This window comes from Mastigoproctus giganteus, chromosome 6, assembly GCF_048544385.1.
Source record: "Mastigoproctus giganteus isolate SK-2022 chromosome 6, ASM4854438v1, whole genome shotgun sequence".
In the NCBI taxonomy this organism is placed as follows: Eukaryota; Metazoa; Arthropoda; class Arachnida; order Uropygi; family Thelyphonidae; genus Mastigoproctus; species Mastigoproctus giganteus.
The window spans coordinates 229,115,121-229,136,037 of NC_143580.1; the positions used below are offsets into that span (position 1 = coordinate 229,115,121).

At 35.2% G+C, this 20,917-nt stretch overlaps 1 protein-coding gene across 1 annotated transcript in view; it reads left to right on the forward strand.

The window, feature by feature from the left end:
* Window positions 1-20,917, forward strand: part of Wdr81 (WD repeat domain 81) — a 290,101-nt gene that overhangs the window by 73,147 nt on the left and 196,037 nt on the right. Inside the window, exons 7-11 of the mRNA XM_090376768.1 lie at window positions 6,057-6,200; window positions 6,952-7,155; window positions 11,267-11,446; window positions 14,189-14,254; window positions 14,360-14,439. Of these exons, the coding sequence (XP_090232894.1) occupies window positions 6,057-6,200; window positions 6,952-7,155; window positions 11,267-11,446; window positions 14,189-14,254; window positions 14,360-14,439 (674 nt within the window). The remainder of the gene's footprint in view (window positions 1-6,056; window positions 6,201-6,951; window positions 7,156-11,266; window positions 11,447-14,188; window positions 14,255-14,359; window positions 14,440-20,917) is intronic.

A 20,917-nucleotide genomic window follows, 5' to 3' on the forward strand; every position in this document is an offset into this window, starting at 1 on the left:
TTACTCTTGTTACCCATCTCTTCCCTCCCTGTTGGTTTGATTGTTATGTTTAATTTTGACTATTTTCGCTCATCTGTCTTGCCATGCTGCTGGCATTATTTTTATTTACAGGTGACCCCCGCTTAACGCTGATAATTCGTTCCGGAAAAAGAGAGCGCTAAGTGAATCTGTGCTAAGCGAGCGTCGCATTCCCATTAGGTAACATATATATTTGTGAGTTGCGGTCGGTGACATAGGATATTTCCTAATCAATAATAAACGGTAGTGAAAAGATGCACAAATGTCCGTCAGAATATTTAATATTCAAATATTTGTACATATAAAATATTCTGCATTACATACGTATATAATTATGTGGTAACTACTTGCCTATCAAAATTAAACTCAAAATTCCAATTAAAATCATGAATTTAATTGATCTAAATTGATTTAATTTAATTGATAAATTTAATCATGAAAAATGTGTCTATTTTGGGTTGAACTTTGGTCCTCTTCCAAATAAACTAAAAGGGGTATTAATTTTAAATTCCTCACAGCGTTACCATCCAACAATAAAGTCAACCGATCCTTCACTGCTTTGAAACCTGACATGTTTTTTTTCTTCTTTCAATATGAAACTTCTTTTAGGCATTCGTTTCCACAAAAGTCCTGCTTCATCTATGTTAAAAACTAGTTGAGAAGTATAACACATAATACCCCTCTTCAATAATTTTAACAAGTTCTTTTTTGAAAGTTTCTGCTCCTTGATCTGCACTTGCGGCTTCTCCCTGGATTTTAAATCTATTCAACCAGCTCTTACTAGTTTTAAATGGTTCCACATTTTTTTTTTTTTTTAGATGCGTTTTCTTCAGATCATTATATTGGCTAATCTCTCTCTCTCTTTTTTTTTATAATATTTAACTTAACTGAATTCTGCATTGGATATTATCTTCAATAAAATTAGTTAGAAAGTCTTTCCATTTCAATCCTAATAGCCAGCCTAGCCCTAGTTGCTTGCAGTGGAACAGCTGTCTTTCCCTCTGCTAAAATTAATTCTTTATTTTTTTTTTATAATTGTTCTTACAGTTAAACTTGCAAATCCTAAATTATGGCACACATCCGCTTGTCTTTGACCAGAATCAATTCGCTTCAAAATGTCTAATTTAATTTTCAAATTCAGTGTTTTTCTTACATTTATAGTCTTCGTACTGCGCCCAGACGTTGCTTTTTCATTCTTATCAGCCATTATTAACTCTTCGAAAATGTAACTGAGTTGGTTGCATTAATTATGATACAATGTTCAAGTAAACTGTCCGTTACGCACAATGTCTAATACTGTACTGAGTGATGACTAGACTTCGGATAAATGCATATAATGCAAATATTACAAGCAATATACTTGATCATTTTTTAAAATGTTGATCTCGGAACTACGTAACAAGTCCCTGTACTGCAATTAAATCAACATGCGAGAAAATTTCACTGAGCGTGGGAATATTTCTCAAGTCGGCGTGGGAAACGTTTTAATGCTGTTTTGCTATTCATTTTCAAGCTATCGACTCTATCAAATGAAACGATTTCGTTAAATATGCCAAAAATGCAATCTGTAAAAGAGCGTTATAGTGATCTGTGACAGCGTTATGATCAGATACGGGTTATAATATATGAACAGCGTTATAGCGAATCAACGTAAAGCGAACCACGTTATAACGGGGGCCTGCTGTATTTTTTAATTCTTATTCTAATTTATTTTTATATACATGTAGCCCTTGTTTTGCGCTGGTCCGATTTGCACCGATTCATAATAGCGCTGATCACTAACCACAATGCCATTTTTTTTATTTTCATTTTTGCAATTTTTTTATAAATTGAAAGTATAAAATCGTCAGACAAAATTTATCGGCATCATACTGTGCTATGTATCATGCACTCTTCATGTGATTTAGGACAATCTGAGCCAATCAGCAAATAGCGCATTCGTATCGGAAACGAGAAAGATTCCCGCCCTCAAAGTAACCACTCGTGGATGGATGCTCGGGTATAAAGGTCCATGCGGTGAAGCATTCAGTTGGTTGTTGTTTTCTCTATTTGCACGTGTTGGAAATTTATTACGCTAACATTTTTTTATTAATTGTCCTATCAATAAATTAACCTCGATTTACGTCGGGGTTAGGTTCCTGGGGGACAGGCCCAAATGGAACCCCTTATATAATGGAATCAATCGGAAATCACAGGGTTAGGTTCCGGGCACCAAAAATTTTACCTACCACTTTGCATCGATTGTTTTATTTAATTAGCATTCTTCATAGTTGTAGTAATAGTCAATGGAGCATATTGGTTACCTGTATATATACAGGGTGTCTCAAAAATACACTGCATAACTTCAGGATTGAGTTCCTCATATGTAGACAATAAAAATATTTTATATCAACATAGTTCTGGAAATGCTTGGTTTCCGAGTTATTAACCGGAATGTCTTATCTCCCGCAGGTGATTTCCTTCATCACAAGGTACTGACAGAATCTGGTGGATTTCCCTTCCGACCATGTACTGAAATCAGGAGCAAGCGGATATGCACTTTATGTACGGTTTGGTGGATGACAATGCTCTGGAGGCCTGTCGTTTGTACCATGAAAGGTTCCCAGAACGAAGATATCCAGACAGGAAAACATTTGAAGATATCCATTGCCGCCTTTGTGAACATGGAACCTTTACACCTCGTGCTGCCGACAGAGGACGACCAAGATCTATGACTCCTGAAGTAGAGGGGTGGGCCAACTGCCTGGCCTCCACACTCAGCTAATTTAAACCCCCTTGATTCTTCTTGTGGAGCCATTTAAAGTTATTGGTGTATTCGACTCCGGTAGCTGATATGTGGAAACTCTCCACAATCGAATTGTGGCAGGTTGTGAGACGATATGAAACATGCCAGGAATTTGGCATCGTCTTTGCGAGTTCATGAGACGGCGATGTGAGGCCTGTATTTAGACAGAAGATGGGCATTTTGAACAATTACTATAAGGTGATGTGAACAGTTCAGTGTCATAGACAGACCTTCAAAACTCGGAAACCAAGCATTTCTGGAACTATGTTGATATAAAATATTTTTATTGTCTACCTATGAGGATCTCATTCCTGTATATACAGGGTGTCTCAAAAATACACGGCATTCTTGTGGACACGCTTTGAGACATTCTTGTGGACACTCTTTGAGACACCCTGTATATACAGGGTGTCTCAAAAATACACGGCATAACTTCAGGAATGAGTTCCTCATATGAAGACAATAAAAATATTTTATATCAACATAGTTCCGGAAATGCTTGGTTTCCGAGTTTTGAAGGTCTGTCTATGACACTTAACTGTTTACATCACATTTATAGTAATTGTTCAAGATGTCCATCTTCTGCCTGAATACAGGCCTCACATCGCCGTCTCATGGACTCGTGAAGACGATGCCAAATTCCTTGCATGTTTCGTATCGTCTCACAACCTGCCACAATTCGATTGCGGAGCGTTTCCACATCAGCTACCGGAGTCGAATACACCAATGACTTTAAATGGCCCCTCAAGAAGAATTTCCTCCTCTACTTCAGGAGTCATAGATCTTGGTCGTTCTCTGTCAGCAGCATGAGGTGTAAAAGTCCCATGTTCACAAAGGCGGCGATGGATACCTTCAGACATTTTCCTATCTGTATATCTTTGTTCTGGGAACCTTTCATGGTACAAACGATGAGCCTCCAGAGCATTGCCGTCCACCAAACATACATAAAGTGCATATCCGCTTGCTTCTGATTTGAGTACATGGTCGGAATGGAAAACCCCCAGATTCTGTCAGTATCTTGTGATGAAGGAAATCACCTGTGGAAGATAAGACATTCCGGTTAATAACTCGGGAACCAAGCATTTCCGGAACTATGTTGATATAAAATATTTTTATTGTCTGCATATGAGGAACTCATTCCTGAAGTTATGCCGTGTATTTTTGAGGCACCCTGTATATACAAAATTTGTATATATATATATTGTGTTCTTACTGAAGACTATAAAAATGATATTTGGTAAAGTTTATCGTATTAGGTACCTGTCAGTTGTGCAACGTTAATGCTATTGCACATGGGGCAATTAGGCATTATATGTGCATGAAATTATATTAGTCAATTTTATTTAATGGTATCTATCTGTAGGGAATTAGGTGTATAAGGACCAAACTAACAAGTTAGTAAAAGTAAACTAGCTTTAGCCTGGAAGGCCTATATAAAGTTATATTAATGAAAATGGAAATAAAATGATGATGAACAATGAAAATAACAATAAAAAAGATAATAAATTATAAATATGATAATAAACAATGAAAATTGTAAATAACATTCTCTCACTTGGTCATCGGTCTGCTGCTTCTTTGGGGGCTTTGAGCAGACAGATAGCCAGACTAAAAGAATGTCTCATACCTACCTGTTTCTGTTGTCCCCATTCCAGTTTTGCCAGATTTTAAATTTTAGGTGATTGTATTGTAATTAATAGAAATTAAATGGGAAGTGCTAATAAATGAGAATAGTATTAGGGGTTCCATTTGCGCCTGTCCCCCAGGAACCTAACCCCGACGTAAACTAACCGACAGGAACCTAACCCCGACGTTTCATTTATATAGGTTCCTTCCGACATCAGAGGCAACCGCCCCCACACTAATTCAAATATAAACACTCTCAAGGCTATCAGAACATTTGCATTGACATAGGACATATTGCCTACAGCAATTTCACCATCACACCATAGTCAATGAAAATCACGGCTGCACAGTATCATTTAATCAACACATAAAACAACCAGAAGGCGGGAATAGACCTCCCTTTTCAGTCTGACCACCACAGAACAAGAAGAAAGTAAGAAACCTATTCTCATTTAATCTGATACATACCTGTTGGGCTTTGTGTCGCCTATCCCAGTTTGCTGATTCTGATGCTACTTTTACAAAAATTTAAATTTAAATTAAGCACGTATTATCTATTCTCATTTATTAGCATTTCCCATTTAAATTTCTATTAATTACAATACAATCACCTAAAAATTAAAAATTAAAATCTGGCAAAACTGGAATGGGGACAACAGAAATGGGTAGGTATGAGACATTCTTTTAGTCTGGCTATCGGTCTGCTCAAAGCCCCTGAAGAAGTAGCAGACCGATGACCAAGTGAGAGAATGTTATACAATTTTCATTGTTCATCATCATCATTTTATTTTTATTTCCATTTTCATTAATATAACTTTATATAGGCCTTCCTGGCTAAAGCTAATTTACTTTTACTAACTTGCTAGTTTGGTCCTTATACCCTAATTCCCTACAGATAGATACCATTAAATAAAATTGACTAATATATATATATATATATATCTGATATTTAAAATAAAATAAAAACATCAGCCAGTAGTACGGCAAAAATATATACATTTTTTTTTTTTCCTGATCTTGAAACTGATTTATATTGATATTAAGAACACATCAGTCAAATTTTCCAGCATGTCTAGATAACAAATTCTATAATCTTTTTTTCTTTTTTTTCTTTTTTCAACACAAAAAGCAGACTATAAACCTATATGAAACTTCACAACTTTGTATAGTTCAGTAATACATGTTAAACATTTGCATAGAAATTTTCAGTGGAGATTTTGAGTAGATACTTCTACTCAAAATCTCCATTTCTCTTTGTTAATTAACATTTAGTGAGTATTCTTGAATTCTGCTGCTGAAAATGTGGCTGAATTTCTTTTAATGGATGAAACGCATTGCATCTTCTTCATATTTGTTTCCATTTTCTTCTAGCTGCATGTAATACTACTCTGTTAACTGATTTAGCCAAAGAAACAATTTTGAGAATTATCTCTATTGTTATTGTTCTGATATATAATTTTTTTTTGTTTGGAATAAATTTTTGAAACTAATAAGATAGTCAGTTACACTATATACTGTATATCTGGCATCATATGTAGCACGTGGAATGTGAGCTAGTAAGAAACTATTGTGTGTGAGTTCTTACAGAACAAAATTTTTATCATTCACCTTTTTCCTTGTTCAACAGGTTCCTCATCACATTTCAGAGGTCTTGTCAGACATTACTTATTATGTGTACAAAGCTAGAAGAATGCCAAAATCTGTTCTTTGTCACCATATACGTCAAAATTGGGTTCCTGCTGAATATCCTGCTACAATACAAAGGCTTCAGGTAATGCACTCTTTTATTACTTGATCAAGTGCACATAAAGTAATGGTTGACTGGAAATTGAACACTTGAATAAAGCATCACTATAAATTTCTCTGAACAACACAAGTTTTCATGGAAAAAAGTTAATTTGTGAAAGGAAACAATTAAAATTTTCAGTTCTCTTATGAAACTAAAAACAGTAAATCAGAAACATTTGCAGTTAGTTATTTATTGCTTCAAATGCCAGCTTAGAAAGAGCTAACATACTTTAGGAATGCACTTTTCAGAAAGTAAGCCTAGAATATGTATGATATTTCAGGTGACCTAAAGCACTGTTGCTTATTTCTCATGTGTTTAAGTAAAATCGTAGATGAGTGTTTGGGACTTTTTTTTTTTTTTTTTTTTTTTCATAGATTTTATGTTGGGCTCATTCATAACCAGTTCTGCTTTTGATAATTTTTACACACTATTTTTGTTACTTGTCCCTTAGTTTCTGTATGAATTATCACAGTCTGAACTTCTATGCACCATGTCTGTATAACACTATATTAGAGTTATACAGATATGGTATTAAAAAATGATATACATTTCCTAAAAGTTGTAATATCTATCTGAAATTGTAATTCCAAAACTGAAGTGATACATAATGTTCATTTCATTATTTTTTTTTATTATCTAATTCAAAAACATGAATGACAAAAAATGAAGTATTATAGATACTTTAAATTATTATGACAAATCCGTATTGTTCAATATATTTTTTTTATGATAGGAGTGGACACCGGATGAATGCATTCCAGAATTCTTTTCTGATCCTACTATCTTTTCTTCAATTCATTCTGATTTACCTGACCTTGGAGTACCATGGTGGTGTAATAGTCCAGAAGATTTCATTCAGAAACATAGAGGAGCCTTAGAAGGAGATCATGTATCAGAAAGGCTACATCATTGGATAGATTTAACTTTTGGTTACAGGGTATGTAAGCAGAATATAAAAACCATTTTCATGATTTTTTTTTTTTTTTTTTTTTAATAAAACTCTTAGGGTTTTATTTTTGCCTATCTATGTTTGTATAGTGATTTCACTGGAGTTATTTTAATGTAGAGTAAGAAAGAGATGTGGGCTACAGGGTTTCTGTGGTTAATTATTGGCAATAAATTCTGAATTGCAATGCTAGAGGATAGATACTACTTTTAGTTTTAAATTCTCTCTTTAAATTTAAACAAAATAATTTTCCACTTGCTTTGACACTGAGAGAGAAAATTTACAAGGTAGATCTTATGAGAAAGTATAACATATAAGAACCATGAGGGGAAAAAGAGAGAATTTATAAATATATTAAGCTCTTAAAATATTGAATAACATGTTTTTTTAAAACAAATTTTTCATTAGGTGCACTGATCTAATAGTGAGTAGACCCTCCTTTACAGCTTTCACATGGTAAACCACCATGCCACTCCATTGAGGTGAACTAGGAAACATGTCTGACAGTGACACCATGCAATTTAGACATTCTCAAAAGGTGCAGTTTCTTACATACCCCAGGTTGAGTGCAGTGAGATTGACTGTGAAAGAGCCATTAGTTCTGACAACAGCCTCATGTCATTGAAGCATAGACTCCATATGGTGCCATAACATTCTGTGGGAATGCTGGCACATGTAGACTAGTCCTGCGGTTTTAAAAAAAATAGTACCGGAATGCTTGTCAATTAACTACAAATAGTTATCTATGCTTTTTTCATTTGCAAAAATAAATAAGTCAAAGATTAGAATATTTGTTCAGTATTTATTTATAACTATTAAATAAAAATTTCAAAAGTAAAAAAACAAAGACAAAAAATTAGAAAATCAGAAAAGAAAAAAACGAAAACTCCAAAATAATATAAAAAATACTTTTCAGAAGAATCATAGAAATTCCCATACAGGATCAATTACATATTCTTGTGTGACTGCCCTTTTTGTTTGTTGGTCAACAGCAGAACGATTAGACCGCAACCAAGTTCGAACATATGGTGGACTGTGTAGTTTAATAAACAACAAACATTTAGAAGAAAGAAAAAAAGTACCGGAACGTTGTTCTGGCCCGAATACACCACTGATTGTTATGGATCTTTGCTGTGAACAGCTCATCCCACTCCTCTCACAGATATTCAGTTGGATTGGAATTCACTATGTGAGCAAGCCAATGAAGTATGGTAAAGTAACCCTTGTGATCCTGTAACATTCTGAATGATTCATGCCTTGTGACATGCTGCATTATTCTACTGGAAGTAACTGTTACCAGCTAGATAAACTGTGAATGAGTAGGGATGTACCTGATGAACAAAAATGTTCAATTAGACTATGGCATTCAGACATACATTCATCACTATCAAAGTAGAACAAGTGCAACAAAAACATTCCCTCCAATACATACCATTGCTCTTCCATCAGCCTGCACTACTGCACTTAGCATGATGGATCCATTGACTTGCGTTGCTTTTACCATACCCTGCTATATCAGCATTGGAAAATTAGTACTGGGATTTAATTGGACCAGGCAACCTTTTCCACTCTTGAAATATTCAATGTTAGCATTTCTGTGAACCACTGTACCTGTAACTGCTTGTTTTTAACTGGCAAGAGTAAACCTGGTGAAGTCTTTTGCTGCTGTATCCCATTTGTAACAGTGTTTGATGTATTATGCATTCCAAAGTGTCTTAGTCCATGTTGTATTCTTTGTAAGTGACACAGAACTCTGTGGAGGCCAGAGAGTTAAAAAGTGTGTGGGAAGTTGTTTGTTGTGTAGTGTTATGTTCTGTTGTTTCTCTGACCATTTAGCCATTGGGGTCCCCTATTGGGACCCACCGTTACCTACACTTTGCCATGAGGAGGCAGGTCAGGTACCCAGTAGATATTATTTAAGTACTTTGGCAGGCTCCACCACCTAATTTCCAAGAATTTCAGTGGCAAGGCCTATATATATATATAAAAAAAAAAAGTTGAACACTAGAATTTGGCTGAAAGAGATTTACAAGAGAGCAGTAGAATTTAGATGTTGATTAGAATTTGGTGGCATTGTTAGGGGGTGCACTCGGTTAGTTTAGTTAGAGTGGGGGGGGGAGACTGAAGACTGGGGGAAAAACAGGTAGAAGGATGGGGTGATAGAGTAGGCATCCCCAAAAAGGTCGGTGGAGACGAGCCCCACAAGGCAAAGTATTCCATATACATTGAAATATGCTGTTATTTGACTGATTTGATTTTGTCTTGTCTGTTATGTTACACAATTCTTTTTTACCTTTTGTTAGTCTCTCATGTTAACAAGCTATCTCTAGTCACAAGACTTCTTTGGCTGGGCGCTCTCTAGTTGTTGGACCATTCTTAGCCAAGCAACCAGAAAGTTATGCATGAACATCATAACAGGGTAGCAGTATCTGTGAAACTTGCCCCAGCACACCTTGTACCAGCTGTGCATGTGCTCATACATGTATAATGCACATATACAGGGCAATTCAAAAAGAATGATACACTTTTATAGGTTTATGTTGAAGTGACCAGTGAGTCTATAATCATGTAATGTGCACCAATCATTAGAAAAACTCTCAAAGTTTCATACCTTAAAGTTATAAACTTTCAATGTTGGCACCCTATATCACATGGTGCACATCAAGTTGATAATCAGATTCCTGCCTTACTTTCTCTGTCATGTCCCTGTTTATGGCTGCTGCTGTGATGAAAATTCATCTTAATTCCTGAAGAAGAATGTGTGGCAAGGGTGGTCTATAGATGGTGCCCTTCACATACCGTGAGAGAAAGAAGTTCACAGGGTGAGGTCTGGAGACCTGGGAAGTCAGTTGCAGAAGAACAGAGCATGGAAAATTTTCATTGAGGTAACAGCAGACTTTGCAGTGAAAATGAGGTGGAATGCCATTGCGTTGGAAAATGCAATCGTCTGAGTCTTCTTGCGAGGGAAAAGCCAGTTCACTGGTGTGTCCTGATAGATAATCCTAGTGATTGTGTTTCCATGAAGAAAAACAGGCTGTGGATCTTTCATTGTGAAATGGCACAAAAGATATATACTTTTGGCGAATCTCATTCATGCTCTATGATATTATGTGGATTTTCACTACCCCACATGTGCACATTTTGGCAATTCCACTTTATCACTTCAGAGAAATATTGCTTCCTCACTGAAGATCAGGAAGGTTGCAAATATGTTTACCTCCCATGTCAGCTTGCATCTGTACAGGGAAATCATATCATTTAACTTTGTCATTGGATTTTAGGGATGGTGCCAACTGCAACATGTAACCTTTCATGGAAAACTCTTTGTGTAGAACACGTCTTATGGTTGTTGTCTGGGAGCAACCATAACTCATGGCTGCCTTGGTATGTTGATTTCAGTGGACTCTGCTGTAAGGTTTGTCATGTTGAGTCTACATTCTCTTCTGATAAAAGAGGATGATCAGTTCTTTTCCTTTTGTTGTTGTGACTTTCTTCTTCAAATTGCTCATACCAATGGTAAATGTTGCTCCTAGTTGATGGATCATTTGTGAAACCTGTATGAATGCCTGTTTCACCACAACTGCAGAATGCAGAACACTTCTTGTTGTGCATGTGTGGAGTTGCCATTTTCATAACAAGGTCATCCCTAGTGGTGAAAAGGCATCTCCGTAGCCAGGTGGGAAGGAGCAGCAGTGCGTAGCACACGCTTCTTGATTAGACCAGTGTTCAAGCCCGTCACCACCAAATACGGAGGATGTGGAAAGGTCAAGGGAATGACGACCGCATATTCCCGGAGCAATATGGCCTTAGTTGCTAATTCTCCAAAAATAACAAACAACAACAACAACAACAACAAACAAACAACCTAGTGGTGAAAGAGCAAACACTTTCCTGCATAATTTGAATCAAACTTTGAGAGTTTTTCCTAGTGATTGACACATATTATGAGTGCAAGCTCACTGATTACTTCACAATAAACATATGAAAGTGTATCATTCTTTTTGAATTGTAATGCATTATAATAAAATAAATATTTTTAATCTTAACTAATTAGTCATTTAACATTAGCTATTGTTTGTTTATTTTGTTTATTCTTTTCCAGCTAGCAGGAAATGCAGCAGTGAAATCAAAAAATGTCTGTTTACCTTTAGTGGACCAGCACACTACAATTGTCAGCTATGGAATGGTGCAGCTCTTCCATTATCCACACCCACACAAGTTGAGTCCATCTCTTTACTTGGGTAGGCAGGCGCCAAAGACCTTCAGGAGCTTATCCCAAAAGGTATGCTTTTATATGTTTTCAAATATTGTTGGTAAAATTCTTTTACAGTTGATAAAATAGTGAAGAATTCCTGATTGTTTCACATAAATAGCAAACATTTCACATAACTTTTTTTTATGTATATTTGAACATTTTGGCTTCAACTTGTATTATTAATTCTTAATATGTCAGGCATAGCCTCATTCTTTACTTTTGAGCAAACTGGGTTTGCTACTTTATACACTGATCTTGTATTGTGGAGGCATTTTGCCACAAGTTGCCTTGGTTTGCACTACTCTAAATAAATGCCACTGCTCCAGTGGAGAAATGTATTGCTTTTTATTTAAAGTATATACCACTAATCAGACCCAGGTTCCATTCCTTTTTGGGATCTCATTGGTGAGCAAGTAGGTATTGTGAAGACCCGAACAACCTGGTGATGAGATATATCACAACACATGTAAGGTGCAAGATGGCTACTTTATTTACTGTACCAACTAGCAATTCCCGTATTATGATATATCTTGTCACTGGGTTGTTTCGGTGCCTCACTTCCAACTGATGAGATTCCAAAAAGGACTGAAACCTGGATCTGGATAGTACTATATACTTTAAATAAAAAGCAATTTATTTCTCCATTGGAGCAGTACCTTTTATAGAGAGTAGTGCAATACCAAGGCAATTTGTGTTGAAGTGCCTCCACAATATGAGATTGATTACAAAATAGAAAACCCAGTTTGCTCTCAAAGCTATGTACAGAAAAAGGCTTATACCTTAGACTTAATTATGTCTACGTTATTCCTCATATTAATACTAGCTATTCAATTAATAGTTGGCTATAGTGGCACTGCATGTGTGGCTGTGTTAAAATGTGCTCTCAGTTATATTAAAATTTGGTGGTTTAAGCATAAAAAACTGAAAATACATCTTACCATACAGAAGAAGAGGTACAGAGGATACATTAGACACATATTTTAGGAAACGTTACATGCTTTATGGTTTGGTAGAAAATTATTTTAAAATGTATTCGACATAATTAACTGTAAATATTGGACATTAATGAGACATCGAAGAAGGAAGAATAGGGATAATAATGTCACCTTATGAATAAATTCATTGACTGAAGATATAATAATTACTTGTGCGAATCTAATAAATAATATATATCCGTTTATATACATAGACGACCTCTGGAAACTAGGCAAAAACCAGTTGTAATCAGCCTTCTGCACTAAGCAGGGCTCTGTTGTAGTCACCTTTCCTCTTCAAGAGCATCTCATGGGATGCATGATGACTCAACCTATGATTAAAGCTGGCCCCTTTCACAATCGGCCATGTGGTAGGCAATGACATACCACCACATTATCGATGCACAGAGACCATAACAAAACTAACTCCAAAAACTGCTGTTAAAGGAAGACCTGCAACTAGGTGGAAGGATGTGATCAGTGAACGTTTTGGCATGACATTTTGCGATGTTGCTCGTATAGCACATGATCAATGCAGCTGGAGGAATTTGTTGGTGGCCACAACAGCTCCTCAGTGAATTATGTGACTGGAAGAAGAAGAAGAAGATTCAATTAAATAATAAAATAATATTTACTTTATTTATTAATAATAATATCAGTATAATTTTATAATTTTTAACCTAAAAGTAAATACAGTTTTCATTTGAAAAGCATTGTAATTTGAAAATTATTATTATTATTTTTTTTTTTTTGTAATTTTCATAAATAATTGTTTGTTTGCAGTTATTTACTCTCTGATAATTTCAATCTGTTTTTTTTTTTTTTTTTTTGTAAAGTTTTGCTCTTAAAAAGACTTTTCAAAAAAGAATTCACCTATTAGTTCACCTCATATAATTTCTAACTTTGTGTACACTGCTGCTTTTAAATTTCATTCTACCATAATATATATATTTTTAAACTTACTCTCTACCTTAGTTTACATAATTATCAGTTTTTCCAACAATTTACAAGTTAATATCAAGTAATTATAATTCTGGAAGATTATTGAGAGAGAGAGAGAGAGAGAGAGAGAGAGAGAAAGGAGAAACGGCGATAAGTAATAAATACCGTGATGTGCTTCTGAATAATTTAAAGGCAATAATTTGAAAGAAATATCATCGTTTGTTGTTCTCAGATATGTGTGCCTGCAGCATGATAATGCCAATCCTCACACTGCCTGTTCTCTAATGAACCAGGTACAGGATATGAAGTTTGAGATATTACACCGTTTTCCATATTCACCAGACTTAGTTACATGTGATTGTCACCTTTTTTATCCACTAAGAGGACATCAGATGAAGAGATCAAGATGGTGGTGGATGAATGGCTTCAATACCAACCACAAAACTTCTCTCAAGTAATTCAGGCATTACTGCAGCATTGGAGGATGTAATGGGGATTGCATAAAAGACTGACATGCATAGATTTCTTGTTTATGAAATCCAACTTTTATTTTTAACTTTTGCAGTTTTCATTTGAATGAACTTTGTGTATTACTACAGTACAATATTGTAGTTGTTTATCTGAAAAAAATGTGCCATGACATTAGAGGTTATCTACATACATTTTCATTGATGACAGGTTTATACAAGTATTGTTGGTTATAATGTATATAGTATTACGTTTAACTTTCATTAAATGTTTTTTAGGAATGTAATATCTGTTTTGCCTTCATTCATTTCTAGATTCTCTGTTCTATGCGTTGTTTCTGGGGAATTTCATCAGGTCTGTGTGTGATGTTTTTCTTTTCTCCTAGGTTCTTCCTCCGCCTTCACTTAAGAGAAAAATTGCAAGAGAATCAGAAGAGAAAGAAAGTACTTGTGTAAGTAGTAATTTTTAATTGATTTATTTAATGCTGATGTTACAACTTTTTCATAAATTATAATTTAATGATATGTGCATTGTCAAAAAGCTTTTATTTTGCCAGACTCAGGAGACTAGAGATAGCGGAGATGAGGAAACATCGTCAGAGGGATCAGGTAGACTTGGCATATGGAAACCACTTAGGTAATGCTGAATATAAATCATTAATTTCTTATTTGCTCTACTAGTTTTCTTTTGTCAATGTAAATAAAAAAACACACTGTTTGATAAATTTTGCTTATTCTTTTTGTAGAAAGGTTATCTTACTACATTTCTCTTTTCTATTCTGTTTATAAGTTTATATTCCTGAACCTTTTAGAATCATCAACTTGTTTGAATAACAGTAAAATAGTTAAAAAAAAAAAAAAAAAAAAAGAGGAGGAATTGATATTGAAGATTGATATTGAAGATTGACATTATTAGTATGTAGGAAGCGAATTTTACGTCTTTCATGTTCAAGCCTTCTCAGTGCTGTAATTGCACAATCCAGGAATATCATCGCCATTCAAATTGGTTTGTGTCTAGTGGATATACAGATCACTGTGGTAGTAAAAATCAGTCCTTCTAGGCGATCAGCCTTCCATTCATATGTTCTTTCATGCTATGCTATTTCCTGCCATATTTTTATCTCTATCTAGCATAGACCCTCTTTCTTCTAATGTTTGCTTGATGTTATCAATCCACCTTCCTCTTGGTCCATCTATGGGTTTATTATCATTCATTTTTGCTTCAGGTATCTGTTTAGCTAACCTACCTTCTCCTATTATTTATTTCTACATGCCTATACCATCTTCAGTTTACTTCTCTTACCATTGATTGAGTATTTCTTACCCCAAAAAATTTCCTTATTTCTTATTTCCTCATTTATAATATGTTCTTGCCATTGCTTTCATATGTTAATTACATTTATTTTTTTTCCTTAAAACTCTTAATTCTGAAAATTCTAATTTTGTGTTCATTTCCTTTATTGATTATTGAACAGAATTAATTGAACAGTGGTCTCCAAAGTTGGGTGTGCGAGATGATTCATGGGGTGATTAATAAATTGATTAATAATTAATAAATCAATATTTATTAATTATGAAAAGTTTAGTTTTTCGAAAAGTAATTGAAAATAAAAATTATAAATGTTTTTTTTAATATTTCAATATGCAGCTTTGTTTGATCTCAAGATATAAAGCGATAATGAAAAATATTCAAGCACATTGTTCCCACAAAAAAGTGCTGTCGATTTGATTATATACCCTTTGTACTTTAATTTAAATTTTGTTTTGTTTTGAATTTTTGCATCAAATTAATTTGATCTTTTCAAATTATATGTGATTTTATATATGTGATTCTAGATATAATGCATACCATGTAAATTATTTATAAATACAATAAATAGTATTACATTACATTTACTACACTTGTTACATTAATGATTTCATATCATTTTGTACTTGAACTTAAATTTCATATTGTTTTGTATTTTTTTATTTGTGATCTTTTAAAATTATATGTGATTTTATAAATGTGATTTTAGATATAATGCCTTCCATGTACATGATTTATAAATAAAAAAATATTAAACTTATATATTTAATTTTTTTATTCTGGGGTATGTGCTAGTCCTTTTAAGTAAAATAAGGGTGTGCAACCAAAACAGTTTGGAGACCACTGGGTTAAAAGACACTTAAAAACTATGCTATGAACAGGTACATTTTTTTGTTTAGCAAATTTCTCTTTTCCTCTAAATAAATTTGTTTAACTGGCTTCCTACACTTCCTGCTTTATTTGTGTTATTGTTTATTCCTTTGTATAATCTTCTGTCTTTATTAAACACTCCCTAGGTGCACGAAAGTACTAACTTGTTCAAATTTTTGATTATTTATTTATTTATATATGTAATTATTTACAACTTCTTATCTCTCCAGACTTTCATAACTTTTGTTATTTTTAGTTAGTTTTCATGCCAAATTCTCTACAATCTTTTTTATTCAGAGATTTCTGAAGACTTTGCTTGCTACTCTTTTAACAGCATAATATTATCTGAATATAATAATGATTCAATTTTTACATCTGCCACACTAAACTTTGGTAGTACTTTACTTTCTTTTATTAAATGGTTCATGAAAATTATAATTAGAAGTGGCAATAGGGTGTAGCCCTGACTTACTCCAAGTTTAATTTAAGCGATTTTCCAATGCTTCCTTTGTTTCTTACAGAACTGTTTTTGTAAAAACTTTTTAATCCCTTAAAAGATTATCTTTGTTGCCATATTTTTATAAAATTTGAAGGAGCAAATTTCTAAGTACTCTATTGTATGCTTTCCAACAAATCTTAATACACCTTCTTTATATTTCCATACCTCATCCCTTTTCTATAACTATTTTTGATCCTGGTAATCCCTGTTTGGCCTAAGACCTGAGGTATTGTTCAGTGTAACTCCAAAGGGTACATTGAACAATATTTTTAATCTGCTTCTGTAGGATACTTGCATAGATTTTACTTGGTAAAATTAATGTCTTGATCAAATCTTCTGGAACTTTGTCCTCAGAAAATGACCTCTGGATAAACTACTACGGAGGGCTGATTCAGCCTTTTGATAACGATTTTGACATTAATCTTGCTTGTGACATATGGCAGCAATGTAATTTTTTTTACCCGCAGGCTCAGATCCAAACCTTATGAACAGGTGTATCAGTTGTAGAAGTTGTTTTAATGTCGACATGCCTCGGAAATTGGACCCATGGTTGGAAGGTTACATAACCGCACTTTCCGAAGAAGGGTACAGTTATGCGAAAATTATTGATAGGTGCAAGTCGAAAAATTTTAGTGTATTGAAGTTCGGTATCCATAAGGTTTTCAATGGCAAAGGAAAATTCCGTGAAGCTGCTGCAAGTGGGCAGAAAACACCAAAGAAACTACAACCTACTTCAAGTAGAACGAGGGAGGTAGTACGAAAAGTGCAGTCATTCGTCGGTGAAAAATCCAAAAACCCAAAGAGCTATACTGTCGTGAGTGGGATCATCCCAGTAAACCGTTTGTTGCATAATCAACAAAAATTTGCAAACGGAGAAGAAGCACAAGGCCCTCGTACCCCACCTAAGAGCAAGGCACATTGCAGAGCAGCAGGTCAATGCTCGAAAACTCTACGAAAAATATCTGGCAGCTGAAAGGTGGAAATTCGTAGCAACATTGGACGAAGCGTGGGTGTACCTCTCCTATTGCAACAAAATTCGGGCAATTTATTACCATCCACAGGGTGACAAGGCCTTTCCAACATGGGCACATCAGTGCAAGGAAAGTTTTGGCCGAGGTTTTATGGTTGTAGCCGGTTTTTGTTATAACTTCAAATTTGAGTTGTGTCCTTGTACACCACCTAGGAGCAAGGCACATTGCAGAGCAGCAGGTCAATGCTCGAAAACTCTACGAAAAATATCTGCCAGCTGAAAGGTGGAAATTCGTAGCAACATTGGACGAAGCATCGTTGTACCTCTCTTATTGCTACAAAATTCGGGCAATTTATTACCATCCACAGGGTGACAAGGCCTTTCCAACATGGGTGCATCAGTGCAAGGAAAGTTTTGGCCGAGGTTTTATGGTTGTAGCCGGTTTTTGTTATAACGGCAAATTTGAGTTGTGTAGAGTTACTAAAAACCTGAAAGTCAACTCAGTGTATTATCAAACTGAAGTTCTACAGCCGTTGTTTGAACATGAAATACCCACATTGTACGGTTCTGATGCTGAAAAGGTCTGGGTGCACCAGGATAAGGTGTCCAGCCACAGTCACGTTCCACCCGTGCTTTTTTGAGGAGAATGGAAGCGGTGACAGGTATTTGTTCGATCCCATTTGAAGATATATACCTGTTAAATCACCTGACGCTGCACCCATGGATTTTTGTGCATTCGGACTTTTGAAAAGAGCTCTCGGAAACTGCCGCCCCAGAACTGCTGAAGGTTTGTGGAAAGTCTGCCAGCAGGAATGGGACAAGATTGACTTGGCAGTTTTGCAGTGGGCTTTACTTCAATAGAAATTGCGATGCCGTGTGATAGTCCATGAGCAGGGAAAACAAATAGAACACAACCGGTGGTGGCGGCATGGAATTTCATAGTTTTAAAGGACTGTCAAAACTGTTATCAAAAGGCTGAATCAACCCTCTGTATGACATATCTTCTTAAGTTTTCAGTATTTCAAATCTAATTTCATCTTCACTTGCTTCCTTTCCATACCTGATATTTTCTACTACCCTCTCTACCTCAATAATGGAAATAGTCTCCAAAATTTTTCTCATTTCGAATGTTTCCTTGTCTGCAGTGATATATTTTTTTTTTTTTTTTTTGATTTGGTAGTTGTTGGTGCATCGGCTTCTGTGGCCATATTGCACCTCCCAATTTTGCAGTACTTTGATCCAAGCCCGAGGCGGGAATCGAACCCGCGACCTTTGGGTTGCCGGGCAGGTACTTTACCCACTCGGCTGGCCCGGTCGGCCCGCAGTGATATCTTCAGCTCCTTCTTTTTAGAGAATCATCAATGTATTTACTCTGCATTGCTAAAATATTCTTCTCTTCTGTTTTTATTTCATACTTATTTTGAATTACTTCAGTTATGGTTTTTATTTTTAATTAAATGCCAAAAAATTTTCCCACCTTCTTTATACTTATTTTCTATATCTTTCCCATAATTTACAGGTTTGTAATTGCTGATTTACTCTTGAAGACATTTGCATGTTTCACTCTGTTGGTACTTCCCTTGAATACAGGGATACACCCATTATAATATGTTGGGTTTTTCAGTTTGCCCTGCTGTTCCCTTTAATATCACTGGATAAATCCATAATTTGTCATGCCTTTTTAGCATTCAATGTGATAATTCCTGTTCCAATCCATTTTCAGTGCTTGCACAATCTGCTAGTTCCCATAATCTGTTATCTGTCAAACCTAAAAGAATGTTGACATGTGAATATTGATGCAGAAGAATTATTTAGTTCATCACCTATCTGTTTAGGTTTATAGGTAATATTACCAAAGTTGTTCTGTATCAGACAAATATTGCTAATTGCCTTCCTTAAAACCTTTCCAGAAGTAACTAGCTTTTCATTATTGCTCTTGGCTATTTATTTTTTCAATTTGTCCAAGTAATTTCATAGTCTGTCCTAGCATGTCTTACTCCATTATTACAGATTAATTTATATTTTTCAGTGTTTGCTGTCTTTTGATAACTTTTATTCATCCCATGAAATTTACTTTTTTGTTATTGACTTCATAAGTGGTTATCCACTTTGCTTTAGCCTGATGTGATGTAAGAGAGTGTCTTACAAATATATTTCTCTTAGTAAGAATAGTGTGTGGAAGTAAAGCACTTAAGGAATAAAGAAAATATCATTACTGAAATATTTCCATTAGTGGGAGTAGGCGTGACCAAAGGCCATTTAAGGAATCTGGTAAACACCAGTATGATCAGGTGTGAAAGGAATTAAAATTAAAAAGCTTCAGAACAATAGACAAAGTAGTGGAGTCCTTTGACTGCTTAAATGTGGAAAGAGGGCTATGTCAGGAATGAATGGGTAAATTTAAAAGGTGCTCAGGGAAGTAGTCAGCAGAACAGTTTAATCCATATATTATTCCGCTATTGACATATATTAAGGGCTTTAGCCTCAAGCTGCGAGAGATTTAGACAATGTACAAGTTAGTGCAGACGCATCATATTAGTATACAGCTAAACTCTGAATTAGGCAAAAATATATAAAGGCGGCATCGTTTAAGTTATATCTCATATTGTGAATACCTTCACAACGAGTTGCCATGATATTACAATACTTCGAATAAGGGACGCTTCACCAAAGGAGAAAACCGTTTTTACTTATTCTCAGCAGATACCACCACCCAGATGGCACTTTTAGGGCTATTTGGCCCTTCTTCGGTGGGTGGATACCCTAGTGATGCAATGATGACAAAAAAAAAAAAAGGTTATATAGTATAACTCCACAATATGAGAGATGCCACAGTATGAGAGAAGAAGGGCCAAATAGCCCTGAAACGGTGCCATCTGGATGGTGGTATCTGCTGAAAATAAGTAAACAACAGGCTTCTCCTTTGGTGAATTGAAGCGTTACTTATTCGAAGTAGTGCAATGTCATGGCAACTCGTTGTCAAGGTATTCACAATATGAGATATAACTTAAACGATGCCGCCTTTGCATATTTTTGCTAATTCACAGTTTAGCTGCGTACTAATATGATGCATTTGCACTAACTTGTACATTACACCGCTACTTCAAGATGCAACACGTAAGGTATTTTGGGGAAGGGTGTCGGTACATAGCAGCTTCAAAGGTATGGTGATCTAGAGGTAAAAGATGAAAGAGTTCTGTTGTGTGGGAAAAACAAAATGTGAATTACTGACAAACAAGTGGATTACAAATGAGGCCTCCAGACCACACTGTGTACAGGTCTGGAGGCCTCATTTTAAGAAGGATGTACATTTGCTTGAGCATGTACAGAGAAGGGCAACAAGATTGGTGAGGGGAATAAAGGGATCCTCTTACCAAGAGAGACTTAAGTTTTGCAAATTGCAGTGGCTGGAGACTTAGGCACCTGCGAGGTGTATAAGGCCTTGAATGGGTTGAGCACGCTGAATT